The sequence below is a fragment of the Balaenoptera physalus genome (assembly GCF_965194825.1).
Source record: "Balaenoptera physalus genome assembly, chromosome: 17".
Lineage (NCBI taxonomy): Eukaryota > Metazoa > Chordata > Mammalia > Artiodactyla > Balaenopteridae > Balaenoptera > Balaenoptera physalus.
Window position 1 is genome coordinate 71,141,104 of NC_138895.1, and position 21,792 is coordinate 71,162,895.

The 21,792-nt window shown below is 36.7% G+C and overlaps 1 protein-coding gene across 14 annotated transcripts in view; it reads left to right on the forward strand.

Moving 5' to 3' along the window:
• NSMCE2 (NSE2 (MMS21) homolog, SMC5-SMC6 complex SUMO ligase) overlaps positions 1–21,792 on the forward strand; it is a 221,492-nt gene that overhangs the window by 108,926 nt on the left and 90,774 nt on the right. For 3 of the 14 annotated variants that reach the window (XM_082433254.1, XM_082433258.1, XM_082433245.1), the window contains exon 5: positions 10,002–10,085. The exons of the other annotated variants lie outside the window; for them this stretch is intronic. In XM_082433254.1, the coding sequence (XP_082289380.1) occupies positions 10,002–10,085 (84 nt within the window). The remainder of the gene's footprint in view (positions 1–10,001; positions 10,086–21,792) is intronic. 14 annotated transcript variants of the gene reach the window in all.

Consider the following 21,792-nt stretch of genomic DNA (forward strand, 5'->3'; position numbering starts at 1 on the left):
GGGTTGGACAGTCTCCAGATCTGTGAGACGCGAGATAGGAGAGGACCTTCCATGTCCTAGACATTGAGGTAGAGGTCTCCTTAACGGTGTCCGCATGGGTTCTGCAGGTAACCGTGAGGAAGCATGGGGATTTTCCCTCATCTGTGGAGAGGGTGACTACAGCTCAGACAAAGCAAGTAGCACGGCTGACAAGCGGCTGAGCTGGAGCCAGCCAAGTCTCTCCCCCTCCAGAGCTGGTGCTTTGCTGCCTACTGAATGACTAGTCAAATGTTTACTTACTCTGCTTTCTGTTTAGAATTAAGGAAAACTTTTCTTAATATCTTTTTCTAAACTACAGCATTAACTCTCGGTGTTTGATCATGTCTACACAAATATGTTGCAATTAATATTAAGAAGCAGAAGGTCTTTTACTGGGCTAATAACTTTTTTAGTATATGCAAATCTGGTTAAGCTTTAATTAGAATTTCTTGATGTTCAATCCTTTTGAAAACTACTTTTCTAACTCTACAAATGTATGGGTTGTAGAAAATTTAGATAATATGAAAGACTAAAAATTGCCTGTAGTCCCACCACTTGGAGATAACCACATATTAATGTCTTCTGTATTTCCTTAGTCTTTTTTTCTTATAAAATATGTCCTTGCAAGATTGGGATCCGTTTTGTGTTCTGATTATTTCACTCAGTACAGTGTGAGTTCATTAAGTATTTGAAAATATGACTTTTAATTGATGTCTAATATTCCATTTATGTATGTATCATGATTTTCCTCTTTGAATCATTACCCTCTGTTAATATTCACTCACTAGTAGGCTGTCAGTGGATGACAATTGATATTATCAGTTTAATAGTTTAAAAATAATATCTTGTTCTTTGAGTCTGAAATGTCAAAAATTTACCATTTTTAAGTCATTTCTTTCTTGTTTTTAATTTACGTATTGTAAAGATTAAATAATAGTATATTTTTCAGGTAGAAGTTGTTTTCTAAAAATTACTTCAAAAGTTGAGACAAGTGATTGGTGTTTTGTTCTGGTAAAAATTTACTCCTTTTGGAAATGTTGTGATACATCTATTTATTCAATCGGCAGACCTTTATTAAATCCCTTCCAGTACAAGGTGTTAATTGCTGAGAATTAAAAGAAGAAAATCATGCTTTCTGCCTTCAAGAAGCTTATAATTCATGCAGGTAACACATGTAAACATAATTTTATATTTAATACAAATATAATAGTAATATTTTAATGCAAAGAAATAAATACGAAAGTAAAGCTGTAAGCAGTGTGCAGGGAGAACATGAAGGAAAAGTGGTTAATTCTGATCAGTGGAATAAAGGGAAGACTTCCTGGAAGAGTTGACATTTGAGCTGGGTCTTGAGGCATGGGTAGAATTTCACTTGAGACGGCAGTAAAGGACATATGAGGCAGAGGGTGTAAAATATAATCAGAACCACAGGGGCCTGAGAGCGCATGTCATATTTGAGGGAAACATGTCTTGCAGATGGGTTGGTGTGTAATGTGCCAGGGTCGTGGGGTCAGGTATAATGGGAGCGAGGCAGAGGGCAGTAGAAGCAGCGAACCTAGAGCACGAAGGGATCAAACAATTGATGATCGATTAGTGTGTGTCTGGCTCTGTGTTACATTCCTTCTCATACATAGATGATCTCATTTGATTTACGTAACAGTTTTGTGAGCTATTAATATCCATTCGAAAATGGAAATAAAAGGTCAGGAAGCCTAAGTGATTTCCCCCAAAGTCACAAAGCTTGTAAGATGCAGGGCCAAAACTCAAACCTAGGCCTGAAAGTCATGCTTTTTCCCCACTACTTTCCTAGGTTGAGATAAGAGTATAGAAGGTTGTAAAAACCACATTCCAGTGTTTGGAATATTGTGTAGGTAGTGCTTTTTTTCTTTTCTTTTTTTAATGAGTGATATTATCTGACTAGTGAAGATACTTCTAGTGGCAGAGCGAAGAATGAGTTGGAAAAAGATATTGCAAGAAGTGAGGCAAGATGGAAGACTCCTGCAGAAATCCAAGCAAGACATGGAGAAGCTGAGCTACTGAAGAGGTGGTAGAAATGGAAGGAAAAGAAGTGGAAGAGATTTTGAGAAAGAATGTAAGCCCTTAGTAGACTGATGGTCTGAAGGCAGTGAGGAGGCCTAGATTAGATTAGTTGTCTCAACTTTTTAAAAATCACATACTCTAAATAGTTAAATACTTTTGAGCATGAATCCAGTATGAAAGTTTTAATATTTAACCCCCTCTCCTGTGGATTTTTCTTGTGCATACTCATTTCAGGGATCACTGGAATTAATTAAGAAGAATGGGTGTTCTGGGAGGTTGGCAGGAGGAAAGAAAGGGTAGAAGCGAATTAAGAGTTTGGTTTTGGACATGATGGGTTCAAGATGCCTGAAGTAGTGCAGTCCCTTGAAGATGCTTCATACAAAGTTGGAAGTGAGTCCTAAAGATTATAGAAGGAGAACAATACCAAGCTTATGTTCTGGTGGTTGATTGTTTTAGTGTTTTATCATTTGATTCTCAACTAAATATTTACAGAGTTTTGAAACTCTTATACTTGGTGGTCTAAATTAAAGAGTATTCTTAAAATAAATCTTTTGTGTAGTCTAAAACATGAAGGTCTTTTAGACTGTAGTTCATTCACCTATTTAGACTTCTTAGAATATTCAAAGGTATCAACCCTAAACGTGTCTTCCAAACAGAGAGATTCATCCAAAGCTCAGAATGTCTTTACAAATGGCTTACGCTTTTCAGTGACTTTCTCAAAACTATAATTCTCATTTCCTTCTGGCCATCGCTCTGTTACTGAGTTAATACCTATAAGGCCTAACCCAGAATACTTTCAATTTACTAAGACCCTCCAATTATATGATTAAAGGCACAAATGCTGGTTGATGTTTTTGGTTTGGTTCAGTTTGGTTTGATTTTAATTACGAATACGTCAGCCAACAAAATCTTTTATCATTGATATTCAAACCATGTTTCTCTCTGGGGAAGTAGGGATGAGAAACAGCTGTAGTTCCTCTACATTTCATGAAATCCAATTAACTTGCTTCCTTTTGTCTATTTTCTGCTCAGTGTCAATATCAGTATCCTTGATGAATATTTATTGAATATTTATTACTGCCCGAGGAATAGTAGCACTCCTGTAAGCTGAGCACATGCTGATGTGGAAAAGCACCTTTTCTCTTTTATTGCTTATTGGATAAAAGGCACAAAGGACTTGCCAGACTAGGTCAAGTTCACAAAATGAGTCTTTGGTGCATTTGGGCAAAATAGATTCTCAGAACAAGTACCTGAAAATGGAAACCTTCCTATTGGAGGAAATGACAAAGCAAAATCAAATTGATGGGTCTCCCTGATCTTGACCCTGTCTCTGTTAGACAGCAGGGGGCAGCTGCATGAGATATTAGTGCTTTTGCTGCCTCTTCTCTTCCCTGAGCTCTGTACACAGCAGCTACACAACTGCCTGGACAGAGAGCAAATTTTTGAGACTCTGAGATGCAAGATTAAGGCCTTGAACAAAATCACAGTATAGATTTGTGGTTGATAAAAATTACAGTATCTGATTTTACATCTCACACATATTATCCTGGTCTCTTGTTTTTAAGTCTTTCTTCCAGAGAATTTTTGAGAAAACAAATATTTAGGACTGTTAGTCACAGAGTAAACCTTACAGTCTCAGGATGTTTATAGTTGTTTTACAGGTCGTAGCAGGATGATCCAGTAGACAGGAGGTGCTGTGCCACATAACGAAGAGTTAGTAAATATGAATGAATGATTGCTGACATCCCTGCAAGAAAACAACTTGTTTCTGTAGCTTTTCAGTGAGTTCACAGTCTGTTGCTGCTTTGTATTTGGCCAGCGTGCAACAGCACAATTATTGTAAGAGCAAAGTGATTAAAGCCTCTTAAGACCTTTGTTCTGGTTCTGCCATTTTAATATTGATAAGTACTCAGAGACTAACCTCTTTCAGGCCCTTTTCTTTCCCTAGAACAGTTTTGTTTCTTTTTGTGTTGCCACAGAACTCTGATCATACTCATCCTGACACTTTTGCACACTGTAGGACACACCCACTAATGAATAATGAAATGTTCTAAGCAGCAACCCAATTGTAAAAGGTCGTGACCAGGATTTTATTTAAAAAGAAAAGATACTGAATAGGGCAGATTAAAAAATACCACAGTGTGAATCATGTATAGGAAGAGTAGTGTTTCATAAAACTTCTGTTTCGCTTAAACATGTTTGTGTATCCTGGGTTTGTAATGTAAAATGTATTTCTTACTGTAGGTCATAGTTAAAATCCTGTTTTGAAAAACACTTCATTGTAGAGTGAATCACATCGTCATTTAATTGTTTTATAAATCTGTCCGCTTGAAAAAAGGAATCGCATTTTCTTTGTCTTTTAGTTCCTAATACCTAGGACAGATCTGCCTGACACAGGTGTTTAGTAAATGTTTGTGGAATGAATGAAAGAAAGAAACGAAATTCACTTAACTTCTCTGAGCCTTGTATTTTTCATAAATTAGAATGTTACCCGCCAGATCTCAGAGTGTTAGTGTGAAGAGCAGCTGAGATTATGGATGTGAGAGTGCTTTATGTAAGTATGATGTGCAGAACAAGGATTATTATCTGGCATAAATTTTGTTATTGTTGGGCAGATAAGCCTCAGGAACTCTTGAAATCTTAAATCAGTGTTCTAAAGATGACATATTTATTGCAGTACTATTAATAGTACTGTATTATCCCTTTTTAGGTAAAAAGTTAGGAGACAATCTTCAAAAATTAAGTATGTGCCTTTTCTTTTTTTTTTTTTTAACTTTTTATTATGGAACTGTTCAACATACAAAGTAGACACAGAAGATGGACTTCTGTGCACTCAGCTCTACCTTCAACCACGAGGTAGCAGCTTGAGCCTATTTCGTTTCATCTGCATCCTCTCCTATCTCCCCCTTGCCACGTTACTGTGAAGCAAAGATGCATTTCTTTTCTTCTCTCCCATTTCTCTCTCTTCCCCCACCCTCCTCCCTGTTTTGTTTACCTTTTCAAGTATGTAGAAATATTCTTAACGTTCTTTTAAAATAGAATCATTAGTACCAAGCAGTGCAGGTTGGGAGTTTAGATTAAAGTACTGTGGTACCGTGTGTGAATGAGCTATTCTCTGACAGGAACTAGCAGGTAAACAAGATATTTTATTTCCCAAGATTTTCATACGATGGTGACCAACTCCATTGCAAAACGATGATCACATTCCAGAGTTGTAAGTAGTTCTGGAGGCTTAGTTACACAATCACCAACTCTGTCATCTTCCTCAGAAATGTGACCTTACAGCAAAGTAAAGAGTCTGAAGTATGACAGGTCACTTTTTAAGTTTTTTGAAGTTTTGTTTTCTATCATGTAATAATCCTCAAGCTTTTGACCTCTAGCTAGGCAACAAAAAGTATCCAGCTGAAACTTTTGGAATACTGTTAAAACTATAATAAACTCTGCTTTAAGACTTACAGCCCAGGGTTATAACATGCCACTCAGCAGTTAAAATCCACTTGGAAGAAAAGAATTTTTAAAGCATCACTTATATTAGTTTATATTGATCTTTTCTTGATTTTCATAATTTTGTGATTTGGGACTTAATATGATAAAAATACAAATCCACATAATTTTAAACCCTAAAGATATTTAATTCTGTCAAATTTTATTTGCCTAGAATTTTTCTTCCTTAAAGTCAAATGTAGAGTTTGTTTTGATTTTGAACAAGGTATTGCTAAGTTTTGCCCACTGCAACCATTGAATAGTCAGAAACTTTGCATGTCTCAATTGTTTTGAGGTTTTTATGTGTTCTTGAAAAAATTTTTCCAAAATAAAATGAATATAAATGCACTTTTATTTTAAAGCATTTCAAGCCGTATTTGTACTAATACAAGGAGGTTGCCTTACACCCAAGTGGGGAGGGTTGTGGGTTGAGAGTGACAGAGAGATGGAGGAGGTGAAACTCACATGGTAAGAGTGTCACAACTCCAAAAATGTCGTAGATGGCAGATCTAGGTCAGTTTCTATCAGGGACATCACCATTCTGCCAGTCTTCCCTGATGGAAACCAAGAAGAAGTCTTTATCTTTTCCTCTTTCATTCTCTACATCCAATAAATAGATCGTTATTGATTACTTATTTAGAAAAATCTCCTGGCTTTATCTTTTCCATTCCCACGACCAGGGCATCAGTTCTGATCTTTGTCAATGTACATCTGGACAATAATAGCATTTGAGAAGAAATGAACTGATCCACTTTGACCATGCCATTGTATGTACATTTAATTCTTAAAACAGTCCTGTGAGGTTGGACAGTTACCTGCATTTTTCAGATTGTGTAAACTGGGTAAGCTCTTTCAAGTATATGATATTGCTAAGCAATCTCCTTGCTCTGAGTCTTTCTCCCCCTGTAATGCATTCTGTGCAAGAATACCAAGATGGTCTCCCTAAAATGTGACTCTTAATTTAATAACTTATTTAGTAAAACCAATAGTTACTGATCTAGCACTTTACAAATTACCAGGGATGTTTCACGTTTGATTTCATTCTACACAAACTACTCCATGAGGTTAATAGTATCCCATATTACTACTTCATAAAGTAACCTGTAATGACTTCTGTTTCCCATCAAGCCAATTTTAAACTCTTAATATTAATGACGTTCTGCATTTTATGCCCTGGCTCTACATCCATTTAATCCTACCTCTCAATGTAAACTGGAGTTAGCTTTAGCCAGGTGAATGCACTTCCTTACGGTCCTCTCTGGGTACCATTGTAATTTCTCCCCTGATGTCTGCTCACAGCACAACTCTTGTTCACCAAGCCCACTTTCCCCCCGACTCCTGCCCTCTAACTTAAACTCTACCAGTCCTGCAGGACCTATTTCAAGTCCTACCTTTTCAAAGAAGCCTTCCCCAATAATGTCTGTCTTCCTGGCTGTTTTTAGTTCTTGATATCCTTTGTCAGATATGTTTGCCCTTGAGTAGAATTTAAAAATTTTCCCCTAACTATAAAAGTAATATATGCTTCACGTAAAAATATTATATAGGATATTTGAAAGTGAAAAGATCACTCCTGGCTTCCCAATTCCAGTCTGTAGAAGTAACCACTGTAATGTGTCTTTACGGTCGTATTTCTGTGTATAAGCAAGAATATGCACAGGCACATATACACACACACACATACACACACACACCTATTTACACACATGGAGATAGCTATAGATTTAGATATATTTTATGCACCTACACCATCCTACAGCTTTTTTTTTCCCACTTAACAATATATCTTGGAAATCTCTTCATGTCAGTGAATATAAGTGATTTCATTTAAACATATCTCTTTATTGCCTCAAATTGTTTCATGTCAAATTGTTTTATACATATAAATCTCATCTTCCCTCGCAAAAAGAAAATGGAAACTCCTCAAGGGCAGGAGTAATTACACATTCATTCTCTTTTCCATTCCTTTACTCTTTGGTCTTTGTGCATTTATTGCATATTTCACTATTCATGCTGTGGGAAATCCAAGATGTTTACTTCTCATAACCCCTAAGGAGTTAGGATCTAGTAGATAAGAATCTACATTTATACATAGAACTGTAACACACGAAGAAATTGAGAAGTGACACCAATTTTTGTTACTGGAAATATGGCTAAGTTATTTGAACAGTTATCTTGCTGAAAATTATTGAAACTGTTGAATATGTATAAGAAAACATCCTCAGAGCAGCAGAGGCCTGAAAATCTAAGGAACCATAAGGAAAAGCAAGAGTTCAGCGAGAGTTCTTTAGAGAACTAAAGCTGCTTTTACCCTGAGGACATTTGCTGATCCAGGCAAATTTGGACTTTGCCTGCCTCGTGGGTAGTAAAACTACACAGAAAGCTTGTAAATGGCTAACATAAAATTTAGCGTAATGATTTTGGGGGCAGTGCAGAGTTTCTGGGGTACTCAGAATTCTCTGTTTATTGACCTGGTGGGAGCTCTGTGGGGTAATTTATTTTTCAAACTTAGCGTATTTGTTTTGTGTACTTTTCTGTATACATGTTATAATTTATAACAAAAAATTAAACATAAAAGAACAAGTTATAAAACAATAATATGATCTCACACGTGTGTATATTACATAAATGCATATGTGCATGTGTGTGTATATTATATAAACAGAATGTGTAATATATAAATTTCACGCATTGATAAAATATAGAAATTTATGTTTATGTGTAAAAATATGTGTTTTTGGGGGATGCAAAAGTTTGTGTGTGTGTACGCTTTTCAAACACAGAGAAAAAGATGTGAAAGAGTATTCTCCAACTACTGAAGACAACCTTGAGAGGTGGAATAGGGGTGGGGAAGAAGCGAGAAAGGAACTTATTGCACTTTGTGCTTCAAACCACTGTTGTTACATTTTTAAAATAATCATTATTTAGTATTTTTTAGAAATAGATTTTTTAAAAACTATGGCTTCTGTCTCTGCCCTTATATATAAAAGTATGCTTTCCACCAGGCTCCATACCACTTGACAAAGTACCTTTTTTTTTTTTTTTTTTTTAATGTCTTGTTCCTTTGCTAGACTGTAAGCTCTTAAAGGGAACAAGACAGTTTTTATCTTTGTATTTCTTATATCTAGTTACTCCTGGTATATAGGAGAGGATCTATAAACATTAGTGAAAAATGAATGAAAAGTGTACCTTAAGAAGAACTTAGGACTGTAGGTGTCTAGTAGATATGTTTCCTTAGAGGCTCTTGTTATACTTTTGAATATTATTTTGCATGTGGCACAGCAGTGGGCGTAAAGTTGGCACAGTGAATACAGGTCGATTTGAATTTAACTGACACTTTGTGGAACCTGTAGGCAAATGTGGAGTCCGCCATGTGGTGCCCCTCTTGATCCCAGAAAGCTGGAAAATGAAAATACTCTCTGAAAATTAAACTAAGAAATGAACAGCTAATAGATTAAAGCCAAGAGAGGCAATGTGATCTTACGAGACATAAAGACTCCTTGGGCAGAAAGATTTGACTGCAACCTAATTGAGGGTATTGACATCTTTAAAACACACAAACATATAAAATGTCCATCAGAAGAGCATTTTCTCTGTCTCCAAAACAGAGAAAAAGAAAAGCTATTAATGTAATTGTCATGATACCTAACAAAGCACTGTCTGACCAGTAGCACCTGCCAGGTTGAGGCAAGCATCCAAACCTGCCTGGCAGGTGGATAACCCTGTGGTACAGAGCTGCAGAGCCTCATGCCATTTTGCACTGGAATCCTGCATAATTAACTCCACTTGCTCTGCTTCCATGCGCACCGAGCTTCCCTCTGGTAATTTGCCTTCCCAAGGAGATAATTCACTATCAGGCTGGTACAGACTGATGCAGATTCAGTACGCCTGATTCTTCTGTTGTTCACTGTAAATAATAAAGTCGCCTTCTTTTTTTAATACATCAGTGTCTTGTGAGTTTTGTTAGCATGAGTCTGCATTCCTGGGCCCAGTCAGTGCGAATCGGGTATCAGAGTCTGCAAGGCCCATCAAGGTAAATACTACCTTGTGGGCATCTGATGGAGCGGACTGCTGGATTTCCCAGGTGATGCCCATCCGTGTCGTCTTGCTTTATGTTCCCTTTCCATTCCACACTTCACCAGAAAAAGTCGTCCCGGAAGTAACATGTTAAGAACATCTTAATAATGTACACATTTCAGCTAGAGTGTACCAAATAATACTATGTCAATGACAGTAGACCCTTATCCTCTGAGTGAGTATTATTTGTTTGGTTTTGTAAATTTCACACCTGTATGGACGAATGGAATGTATATTGTAGAAGTCACATGGTGAGGACCCCCAGCACTCATTTCCAGTTCTGGCTTCACAGCCTCTTCTGGCTTCACTTCTGGCTCTCATCTCATTGTCAACATTGATCCTGGCGTCATACTCAAGTCACTTCCTAACCTGGGTCTCTCTTGCAGCAGTGAAACCTAAAGAAGATGGAGGACACAATGATTTCGACCAGATTAAGGATAAGGATGCAAGTAGAGCAGGCAATGAACGAGGTTATAGAATTTTTTTCTTCCATTCTCATCTTTCCCTCTTTCCTCAAAATAGTCCCAGTAGCATTTGAAAGGGTTTCAGAATCCCACACACTGCTATGGAAAAAATAAAGCACAACTTCTCAGTGCCATGTTCCGCTTACCTATGAGTATAATGGAATGTAAACCAGATTTCAATAAATCATTAACAGCAGTGTCTTGCCAAAAAGGATATCAGAGTAGATAACAGGGCAAAACTCAACTACAACTCTTAAGTGAATCCTGGAATTTTTTTTTAATTGATTCTTGCATCAAATAAGTACACAGTTAGGTGGGACTTTGATAAATGGTAATTTTTCCCCTTTCTTTCCTATTCCTCCCCTTTCACCCCAACTTCCAGCCAGAATAATTGATCACTAAATTTCACCATAAATTTATCAGGAATGTACCCAGAGCAATCCTCAGTTATCAATTTGATTCAAAATAATATATCTTTTATTAGTAGATTAGGACCTCACAAAGATTTCAGATAGCACAGGTAAATATAGAATCTTTAAAAGACTTATTTTGTACAAACTTGGTTCTTTGAAACTATTGTTTTGACAATCACAGTTTTGTCCATTTTATACAATGGAGTTCTGCAGCAAGATAAGACACTATTGGATTATTGTGTTAAATTCATGAGGCTCCTGTATCTGTATATTACTCAGAGCTGTTCTTGTAGACTGATGTTAAGTAGTATGGGGATGAATTGCTTTATAGGTTTGTGGGCCATTCCTGATTATTTAGATGCTGATTAACCAGTCAATGAACTCTTCAGGCCTTTTGACCAAATTCACCGTCCTCTGGCTTTCATTTTCTTTGGATGCAAGATGATGCTAACGAGGAAAGGGTCCATTTTTCATACCCATGTGAGCAAAGTTTGTTTCACAGCCAGAGACAGCTTGAATGAAAGATCAGGTTTACACTGTGGACCCTACGGTATCAGAAGTTAGGCTGGGTAACATCGGAACACTCAAAATCAAGCCTATCATCACCTCTGAAGTACTTGTCCTACTTTAGTAGATTAGTAACAACATCTTATGATATGAAAGTTTGCATTTTCTAAAGCAAAATAGGCAGTATAGTATGTTATATGCTGATATGTGGAAATCAGCAAAGTGCATAATATCTTGTCAAGATTCTTGCAAATTTTGAAGTGCATAAACTTTATCCTAAATAAAGACAAAGGAATAGAGTGAGTCAGAGAAAGATGGTCACCTGAATAGTAATGAGCGTTTGACCTACTCCTCTCCCTGCCCCTCTTTTCTCATAAGCCCAGGCCGCTGCCTTCCTTTTTTCTTTCTTTCCTTCTGTTGAAGGTCAGTGTCTAGACAGGAATCCACTGGACAGAACTGCAAAGACAACTAGAGTGGTGGGACAGAACTATCCTGAAGTTAGGCAGCATTATGGCAAACTGAAGATGCAATTTTCAAAACTACAGATATCTTCAGACTTTGACATCCTTTGTGATGAAGCCCTGACCTTTCACACGCTGGCTGCGTAAGGACCCTGTATAAAATGGCAGAGTAGACAGAATTTCTTTTTCATTCTCTGTTCTACCTTTCTAAATTCTTTTTCTGGCATCCTCTGGTTTTCTTCAGTCCTCCTGCAGCTGTCTGACTTCTCTGATTCTTGTCCCTTTTCAGTAAAAGGTTCACCATAAGGCTTGATAATCATTAAGTCAGTCTCTGTGTATATTTGTCTGTGTTGTGTGTATGTATCTACATTTTGTTCTTGTTCGTTTGTAATATACTTTAGAATATTCCTTTCTAACCAAATAAACTCCAATGGTAATATTTCTTAAGTTTCTAGGATTATTGACTCTTTAGGCAGTCTGAAAGTTACCCTCAAAAATGTACATACACGTAGAATGTTGGGTACAATTTCATGGTGTTCATGCCCTCTTCGTACCTATTTATGGATCCCAACTGGGTTCAGAATCCCTGTCCCATGATGAAATTCCAAAGTTATCTACTTGCATGGTCACTGGTGATATGTGAAAATATATTCATTCACCAGATACTCATCGAATGCCTACTCTGTGCCAGGAACTCTGCAGGGCATTGAGGTACAGTGAACAGGACATTGGCGCACCCATCAAAATTTACAGTGTAGTTGAGGAGACAGACAAGTAAACAGACAACTACAATACAGAATAGGTGCAGCAGCAGGGAAAGTACAGGATACTTCAGAGAGCACGTAAGATGAATGTTTAATTCAGTTTTGGGGCATCAAGAAATTCTCTTTACAATGATACCTGAGTTGTTCTTCTAAGTAGAAGGAATGCTATGTACAAAGTCAAGAGAATTATAGACTTATATGCCTGTTGAGAACTTTGCGTTTGATTTTAAAGGGCCTTAAGTTGAGGGATGGTAAGTACTGCTATAACTGAAAAAGATAACTGACTGTAGCATGGAGAATGAGTTGGGGGAAGCAGGACTGGAGGCTAGGAGACTTCAGTAGTAACCAGTAGACAATAATAGTGACCTTAACAGTGCCGGTGAAAAGAAGAGGATGAGTTGAAAGGATATGAATTAGAAACCACAGAATTTAGTGATTGAATTCATTCCTTCAACAAATATTTGTTGTGCTGCTGTGTGTTGGACACTCTGTGAGGTATGGTGGTGAGCTGTAGAGACACCATCTCTGTCTTCAAGTCTAGTAGTTATAACCTCCAGGCTTCTAGATTGGACAGCTCAGTGGATGTTGATGCTGTCCTCCAGAGATGGAATAGATGTGTCTCCGACTGAAGGTCCCTAGACAGGAGAAGTTGCTTCTTCAAGCTATAAGTGCACCTGCTGAGATCCCAGGATGTCCCTGCAGTTGTGAATTGCTGTGTCTAATGAGAGATGTAACTGACGGTAGAATGTTTCCATATGAACAGTGTTCGGGGAGAGGCTTGAGAACCACTGATAGAGATGACAGTTGGAGTCAGGAAGTGGATGAGATTACCCAGGAAGAGTGTATTGAATGAGAGGAGAGGAAGGGTGAGGATTGGACCTGGCAAAACAATGGAGAAAGAAGAGAAACCCAGTGAGAAAGCCAGGGGTATGTGAAGTGTGTTCCAAGATGGAGCCAGTGGAACAGATGGGAGGAGCAGGAGCAGTATGGCAGCAGCAGTCAGCAGCAGGGTAGGCTTCTGGTTCAAGATGATGACCTGAGCTTACAAATTACATTTCACACGTTCACCACCGCCTTAGCTAAAGGGAATCATGAATCTTCACATCACAGGTAGCCAGCAAAAAATAATGAAATTTTATGCTACATGAATTATATCTCAAGAAAGCTGTTATTAAGTGAAGAGAATAATAATGATGAAGAATTCAATCTTTAAATATATTCTAACAAAATTGTTGTATTTAAAAAAAGAATAAACTATAAGTATCACATGTGTGCGGGCGGGCTAGAGTGGAGTGAGGGAGAAGATGTTATCCACAGAAGAAGGAGAATACATTTGTATCCAGTTACCTGGTAGCACTATATGCAAAAAGGAACAGAGCATCACCTTAGACATCCAGGGGAAAGGGTTGTTACTCAAATTTTACAGCCAGCTGAGGCATCTTTTCTTGAAAGGGCATCAGAAAGGTCATCTTTGACATTGAATGATTTGCGGAATATCCCACTCATGTACTTGCCCTGGAAAGAAGAAAATTATGCGAAGACATGCAAGCACCAAATAAGTAATTAGCAAGAATAAAGAACCTGATAAGAGGAAGAAATGATAGCAGGGTGGTTTTTTTTTTTTAAGTGGTAGGGAATTAATTGTGAATAAGAGTTGTTAATATAGTAGTAAGCCATAATACTAATGATAAAGGAGTCCTCAGAAAAGAATAATGTAACAGACTAATAATAATGGGGATCTGCTATTATAAAGTGTTTCAACAATTTGGCAAGCAGAAGGAAGATGGAAGAGTGCAAGGAGATTTCAGAAACTTACTTTCTTATTGGCATCTATTAAGAAGTACAGGATATGGTGGTGCAGTGGTTAAGACTCCGTGCTCCCAATACAGGGGGCCCAGGTTCGATCCCTGGTCCAGGAACTAGATCCCACACGCATGCCTCAACTAAGAGTTCACATACCACAACTAAGGAGCCGGCGAGCTGCAACTAAGACCCAACACAACCAAATAAATAAATAAATATTTTTTAAAAAGGAAGAAATACAGGATAAAGAAAGTAAAGTCAAGCAGTACTTGAGTAGAAAGAGGATGAATAACTTCCGAATCAATTGGCTAAAAATGAGGGGGAAAGCAGAAGTTTTGGAAGCATAAAAAACAATATAGTTTTAAATTAAAACTGAACTTACTACCACACAGTGACTACGCTGTTCTGTTAAAAGACAAGGATTCGCTTTTTTAAAAAAATCCAACCATAATATGATCCTGAGGCACACCTTTAAAAGGAAAAATGAGAGGTCTATTACCATAGATGCAGAGGGAATTTTTAAAAAATAGATTTGAAAGGAGTAATATGTTTAACCTTATGACAATGAATTAAATCTGCAAAATGAATGACTGAAAATAGATTTAAAACAAAAAATAACCAAAATTGACTCAAAATGGCCAAAATTGTGAATGTCGTTTACAAAAAGAAGATTAAAAGAAAGATTCTTTGCTCCCCAAATGTGCAAATCCTAGACATATTTATCGTTAAATTCTGTCAGATCTTAAAGGAACGGATATTTTCTGTGCTAGTTAATCTATTTTAAAGCATGGGAAGATGCGGAACATTTCCCAGTTTATTTTAGGAAACTAGGATGACTTATGACCGAATTCCATGTTTTGTCTTTTTCTTAAAAGTTAAGAACACTTTCACATAAAACTAGATATATGAAATCTTAAGTCAAATATTAGCAAATAAAATCTGGCAGCATATTGAAAGAACTGTACATATGATAAAGTTGGATTTGTTTCAGTAATGTAGCATTTATCATTAGAAAATCAATTAATTAGTAATCATGTTGAGGTCAAAAGAGGAAAGCCTCTTCCAGCCATTTATTTCTATGAGCCGAGCATTACTCTGGTGATCCAGCAGTGAACCGAAGTAACCAAGCCCCTTTCTCTGTGAAACATAAGTTCCGCTGAGGGAACAATAAGAAATAAACAGACAAACATTGTAATAAGCACATGTAAAATTTTGGTTTGCGATAGATTTTCAAATCAGTGGGGGAAAGTTGGCTTATTCAAGAAAAACATTTGGAACCATTGATAATGTTTTAATGACACTACTTTAAATCCAAAGTTTATATTTTACATTAAAATACATTCCAGATGAATTGAAGGTTTTAATGTTAAAAATTGAAGCCAAACTATCAGAAGAAGTAATCAATGAATATTTATATTGCCTCATGTTCTGTTAGACCTTTTCAATCATGTCAGAAGGACAAGTGCTTGGAAAGATTAATGAACAGAAGGATACTGTCGCTCTGTTTCTGAGACGATAAGGACAAAAGCAACTGCTTCAAACTTGCAAACATTCAGCAAAGCATAACATTTGGAAGATGTATTTGAAAGTTTTATATACAAAAAACTGAAAGTTCAAGGGGTAAAACCCAACATTATTACTTAATACATTAAGTTTTTGCAGCCCAGGTCCAGCTGTACTAATAAGACTCACGAACATTTTTCAAGTGCTTCTTGCAAGCTAGATGTTGTTCTGATGCTTTACGTGTATTATCTTATGTAGTGCTCACAACAATCATCTGAAATAGGTACAGGTAGTATTTTACGTATTTTACAGGTGTGGATGCAGAGACACAGGAAGGTCTTAGTAGCTTGCCCTAGAGCACTCAGCTAATAATTGGCAGAATCAGCTTTGCAACCCAGTCTAGGGCCAGCGTCTACTTTCCTAACCATTATGTTGTACCAAACACGTCTCTTAATTTTCTGATTTATTAACATTATCAAAAAAAAACAGATACAGGGAGGAGATAAACTTAACTTAATCTGTGTGAAGAATAAATTTGGATGATAGCTTTTCAACTCACAGCTGAAAATCCACTGGGAGCTTGTGAGGAATACTTTTCTCACATATATGCAGTCTGTGCTGGAAGGTCTTTGTGGCAAGTGTTTAGAACTGAAGTTTTATTCAGTTGCCAAAATAACTTCCAGAAAAATCACTTTGAAGAATTTTTGAGTAAAATATTTCCCTGTTTACTCCAAAACAAATTAGTGGACTTTGAATGTCACTCATTTCATCCACATATATTTGCAAGGCTGGTTTTTCTCCATCCGTGACTATGAAAGCAAAGTGGTTTGATCAGCATGGCCCACGTAGAATTCTCTTTCCCACACCACTTAGGTTAGAAGGCAAACATTTTCATCAAGCTGGAATACTCAGTGCTTATGTTGATCAGAGCTTTTAAGCAAAAATTTTTTTCCCTCAACATCAAACAAACACCCAACCCAACTAAAAAATGGGCAGGACTGAGTAGACATTTTTTCCAAAGAAGACATACAGATGGACAAGAGGCACATGAAAAGATGCTCATCACTAATCATCAGAGAAATAACAAATCAAAACCACAATGAGACATCCCCTCACACCCGTCAGAATGGCTGTTATCAAAAAGACAACAAATGCTGGAGAGGATGTGGAGAAAAGAGAAGCCTGTGCACTGTTGGTGGGGTTGTAAACTGGTGCAACCACTATGGAGAACAGTATGGAGGTTCTTCATAAAATTAAAATCAAACTACCGTATGATCCAGCAATTCCACTTCTGGATATTTTTCTGAAGAAAACAAAAACACTAGTTCGAAAAGATATATGCACCCCTATGTTTACTGCAGCATTCTTTACAATTGCCAAAATATGGAAGCAACCTAAGTGTCCATTAGTAGATGAATGGATAAATTACATACACACACACGTATAATGGAATGTTAATCAGCCATAAAAAGAATGAAATCTTGCCATTTGCAACAACATGAATGGACCAAGTGAAATAAGTCAGACAGAGAAAGACAAATGCTGTATGATTTCACTTACACGTAGAATCTAAAAAAACAAATGAACAAACATAACTAAACAGAAACAGACTCAGATACAGAGAACAAACAGGTGGTTGCTAGAGGGTTGGGGTGTGGGGAGATGAATTAAATAGGTGAGGGAGATTTAGAGGTACAGAATTCCAGTTACAAAATAAATGAGTCACAGGGATGAAATGTACAGCATAAGGAATACAGTCAATAATATTGTAATAACTTTGTATTGTGACAGATGGTAACTAGACTTATTGTGGTGATCCTTTTGTAATGTATAGAAATAGTGAATCACTATGTTGTACACCTGGAACTAACATAGTATTGTAGGTCAATTCTACTTCAATTTAAAAAAATATTTCCCCCAAATCTGCCATTGTTTTAATATTTTAAGTTTGGGATTAAAAAACATATATTTTAAACATAAAAGGCAGGATTGAGATTTTTAAGTTTAGTTAAAGGTGGCATGGACTTTTAAAAAACATTGAGAAACTATTTTATATGTATGCTTATTGCTATGGAAATGTGAAGATGCTCACAATGGATTTTTCAAAAACAGCAAGCCTTCTACATCCTCTCAGATTTTTCTAGCCCTCTAACTAATCTGAAAAGGACTGAGATGCTGTTGGAATCTCATGATACTATTGAATTTCTATTTATCCTTCTCTTTTTAAAAATAAGTGTAGTGTATCTCTATTGATAGATTGCTGTTGAAATGTTTATAGCATAAGTCTATTATTTCCTTATTGTGGATGAACATTTATTAATTAAAAATAATTCTCTTTTACTTTTTTCACTTTTATTCTCATGAATTGAGGTTTATCTGAAATTATTATAGCTATAATTTCTTCTGATTATCACTTATTTGTCATGTCACTTCCAAACATTTATTAGTTTTTATCTTTTAAATCAGTCTGAATCTTGATCTTTAAATAGTGAGGTTTACGTTGACAGTTGACAACAATGTTATTTATAACATCAGTATTAGCCTACATATACTAAATGTTTATGTATATTATAATAAAAGTATATACAATATGATCCCTATTTTTATAAAATAAACTTAAATCTCTGATATGCCATATGGAAAAGAATCTAACTCCACAGCTATTAAAAGTGGTTATCTTCGATGTTGAAACTACAAGTGGTTTAAATTTTTATTTATATATATGTTCAAAGTTTTTGTGGTAAAAAGGTTTTGTTTCCTAATTTTAAAAAGTTTAATAAGGGAGTAAGACAGTAAACTATAGGACAAAGACAAATGTCAACAGCTATCTTATATTCCAGCCATACCCATTAGAAAGTATAATGGAAGGGAGGGACAAAATTAACAAGCAGAGAATCCAATTCTCAATAATAATATAAAATGCCCGGACATGAGCTTAAGAAATATGTAGATCTTTTCAAAAAGCAAACTTAAATTTTTCTGAGGTACTTGGAACAATGGGAAATTATATCACAGGCCTCAATAGGAAGACAGTGTTTTTTATTTTTTATTTATTTTATTTAAAATATTTATTTATTTATTTATTTTTGGATGTGTTGGGTCTTCATTGCTGTGCATGGGCTTTCTCTAGTTGCGACGAGCAGGGGCTGCTCTTCGTTGTGGTGCGCGGGCTTCTCATTGCGGTGTCTTCACTTGCTGCAGAGCACGGGCTCTAGGCGCGCAGGCTTCAGTAGTTGTGGCACGCAGGCTCTAGAGCACAGGCTAAGTAGTTGTGGCGCATGGGCTTAGTTGCTCCGCGGCATGTGGGATCTTCCTGGACCAGGGCTCGAACCCGTGTCCCCTGCATTGGCAGGCGGATTCCCAACCACTGCGCCACCAGGGAAGCCCCAAGACAGTGTTTTTTAAATGGAAGAGACTTGAATATGTTTAAATTCTAATGCAAAAAAGAAGAAACTTAAATTTTTCACACAAGGGAAGGAATGATATTTCTTCAAGTAGGATCAGTAGCATTTGGTGCCTGAGTAGACAGGGACCTTGAATAAAAGCTAGGAGGTAGTGATATTTCCAAATTTCTGACTTAGGTTCCTAGGCAGAAGAGGATCTCATTAACTAATGACAGCTGAATAGCAACCATTTATTGAGGGCTTATTATGTATTAGACAATGTGATAGTTGTTTTCATAAGTTAGCTGATTTAATCTTTACCACCATCTGAAAGTTATTAACCCCACTCTTTAGATAAAGAAGCAGACTTTTTGAGCAATGATAGATCAATCGCCTGAGGTCTGACAGAAGGCTAAGTGTCAGAGCTGAGATCTGAACTTGGACCTATAGTCTAAAGTCTTTTCTTCCTACAGTATACTCCACTATGCCTTAACCACCAGACAGAACCCAGAAGGAGAAGCAGGCTTTGGGTTAGGACCATGAGTTTGGTTTTTTAACATATTGAGCTTAAGAGATTAACACAATATCAGTTTGGAGGGAAACCATTGGAAATATGGTCTGGAGTCTGGGGAAAGACTCAGCTACAGATGTCCTTACCAGGAGGTGGTTGAACCCTTGCAGATAGCTGAGATTGCCCAGGGGGAGGGAGTAGTCAGCAAAAGAGAGGATGGAACTAATTCTGGGAACACCAACCTTTAAGAAGCAAGTAAAGAGAAGCTAATGTATGAAACTGGAAAGGGATAGAAGAAAGAGGAACAAGCGGGTAAAATAAACACACTGTACTTCATCAGTTTTAAGACAAGTATTTTTGTATTTTAATATCTCTAAGATTGGTATATGTCTTATCATCTTATAATTGATGGATTTTTATTTTTTTTATTTTTTGCTTACTATATAAAATAATGGGACATTTTATAACTGAAGGAATACAGTTGACTCTTGAACAGCACAGGTTTGAGCTGAATGGGTCCACTTACACTTGGATTTTCACCTGGACAGGCGGTCGGTGCCCCCAACCCCGACATTGTTCAAGGGTCAACTGTATTTTAATGTGGTAGTTAACTTAACAATCAATTAAAAATCAATTGTGTTTATCCATTTCTAAATTATTTTATAATGAAAGCATATGTTTCACCTGTATAGCTTACATAAGCAGTGCATAAATTAGATTAAATGGATAGTTACACGTGGAGTGAGCAGTTCAGAAGTTCAGGACTCAAGCCCTGGAGCAGGAGCAGGGCTGTTCAGATCATCCTCACCTGTCCCTTGGGCAAATCTCTTTACTGCCTTAAGCCTTGCTTTTCTTACCTGTAAAGCAAGGATTCACAAATGATACCTGTTTCTAAAGATTGTTGTGAGGAGTAAATGAAAAATACACATAAAGCGCTTAACACTGTGCCTGGCAAATGAGTAAGCTGTCAGTCAACTGTAGCTATCATTACTGTATTCTGTATTGCTATTTCAGATTGCAAAGAAATAACTGTCCTTCTGTTCCCACCCCAGGGTACTGCCACGTCTCTTTAAGTAAAGCTAGGTTCCATCTGAAATAGGCAAATATGTTGGAAGCTTATGTAAGCTCCATGTTGCCTTGTCTTGAAGAATGTTCAACTGTTACCTGCTAGAGAATTTAAATTAGCAGGTGTACACAGATTCTGAACCATTTTGTGCCCAACCCAAAGCCTTGCTTATAGTTGGTACATAAAATACTGTGATAATGATTAACCCCGAGGGGCAGCCTTTCTTTTTGCTCTAAACAAAAAAGATGCAGCCTTTGTGGATGGGTGTTTGGGAATTCCTGCAATATGTCTCAGATGGATTGCAAGAGTTTTATGTTTTTCTTTTTTTTTTTTTTTCCAGTTTATCTCTGATCTGTTCCTGGGGATCTTGTTGTTTCTCAGATGTTGTATTGGGCAAGATGTAGTCACTGCATAAACATTGGGTAGGGAGTACAGATAATGTTATAAATATACCTCTTAGTTTGTGTAGTAAACCAGCATCCCATGTGACTTATCTTTATTATTTATTTATTGCTAAATTAGCATTGCGCCCTTCCTCCACATTGCTTAAAATGCAGTCATATAGGCAGTCTGATTTACAAGGTAATTGCATTTAGGAAGTTACATTTCCTAAATGTTCTGCTAGGCAGGAAAAGAACTCCGAGGGAAAAAAAAATTCATTCCTTTGGGGAAAACTGATACTACTTTCTTGGTAAAATGCTTCTATGTATTCAGTGAATTGACAATTCCCACCATTTTTTTTTTTTTTTTGGTAGTTTTAGTCATTATAACTTGTATAAGATTATCTAGTGTTTTGGAAGCTCCTCAGCCTAGAAGAAATTAAATCTTTTCAGGTCTAACTGTGTGTTTCTAAAGCTATAATTAGTTATCTCTCTGTATTCAACAAATTAATTCTTTTTTTAATTTGCTCAAAATTCAACTTTTAGAATGAGGCTTGTAATTTGAACCTTATTAATGTCAAATTATTTCATTTCCTTTGACTTTAATAATTACATTTAATAATTCAAACTCGAATACCTCAGTTCACATTTGTGTTTGAATCAGTCATGTTTAAAGATGCCTAATAACTAGGGTTTATGCATTCTTGCATATTCTGTTTAATGTCTAGATGCATGTCAGTGCATAGTATTTGAGTCATCGGTGTGCCACAAAACATTTTACCAAGACACATAGTGCATCATCAAATGATTGAATTACACTGATAGCTGTAAATGGGACCCAATTTGCAAAAGTAAATAGTGTCCTCCTTTAAAAGAAAGAAAACTAACAATGCTCATCACTCGGACTCCGAGGTTTAATGAA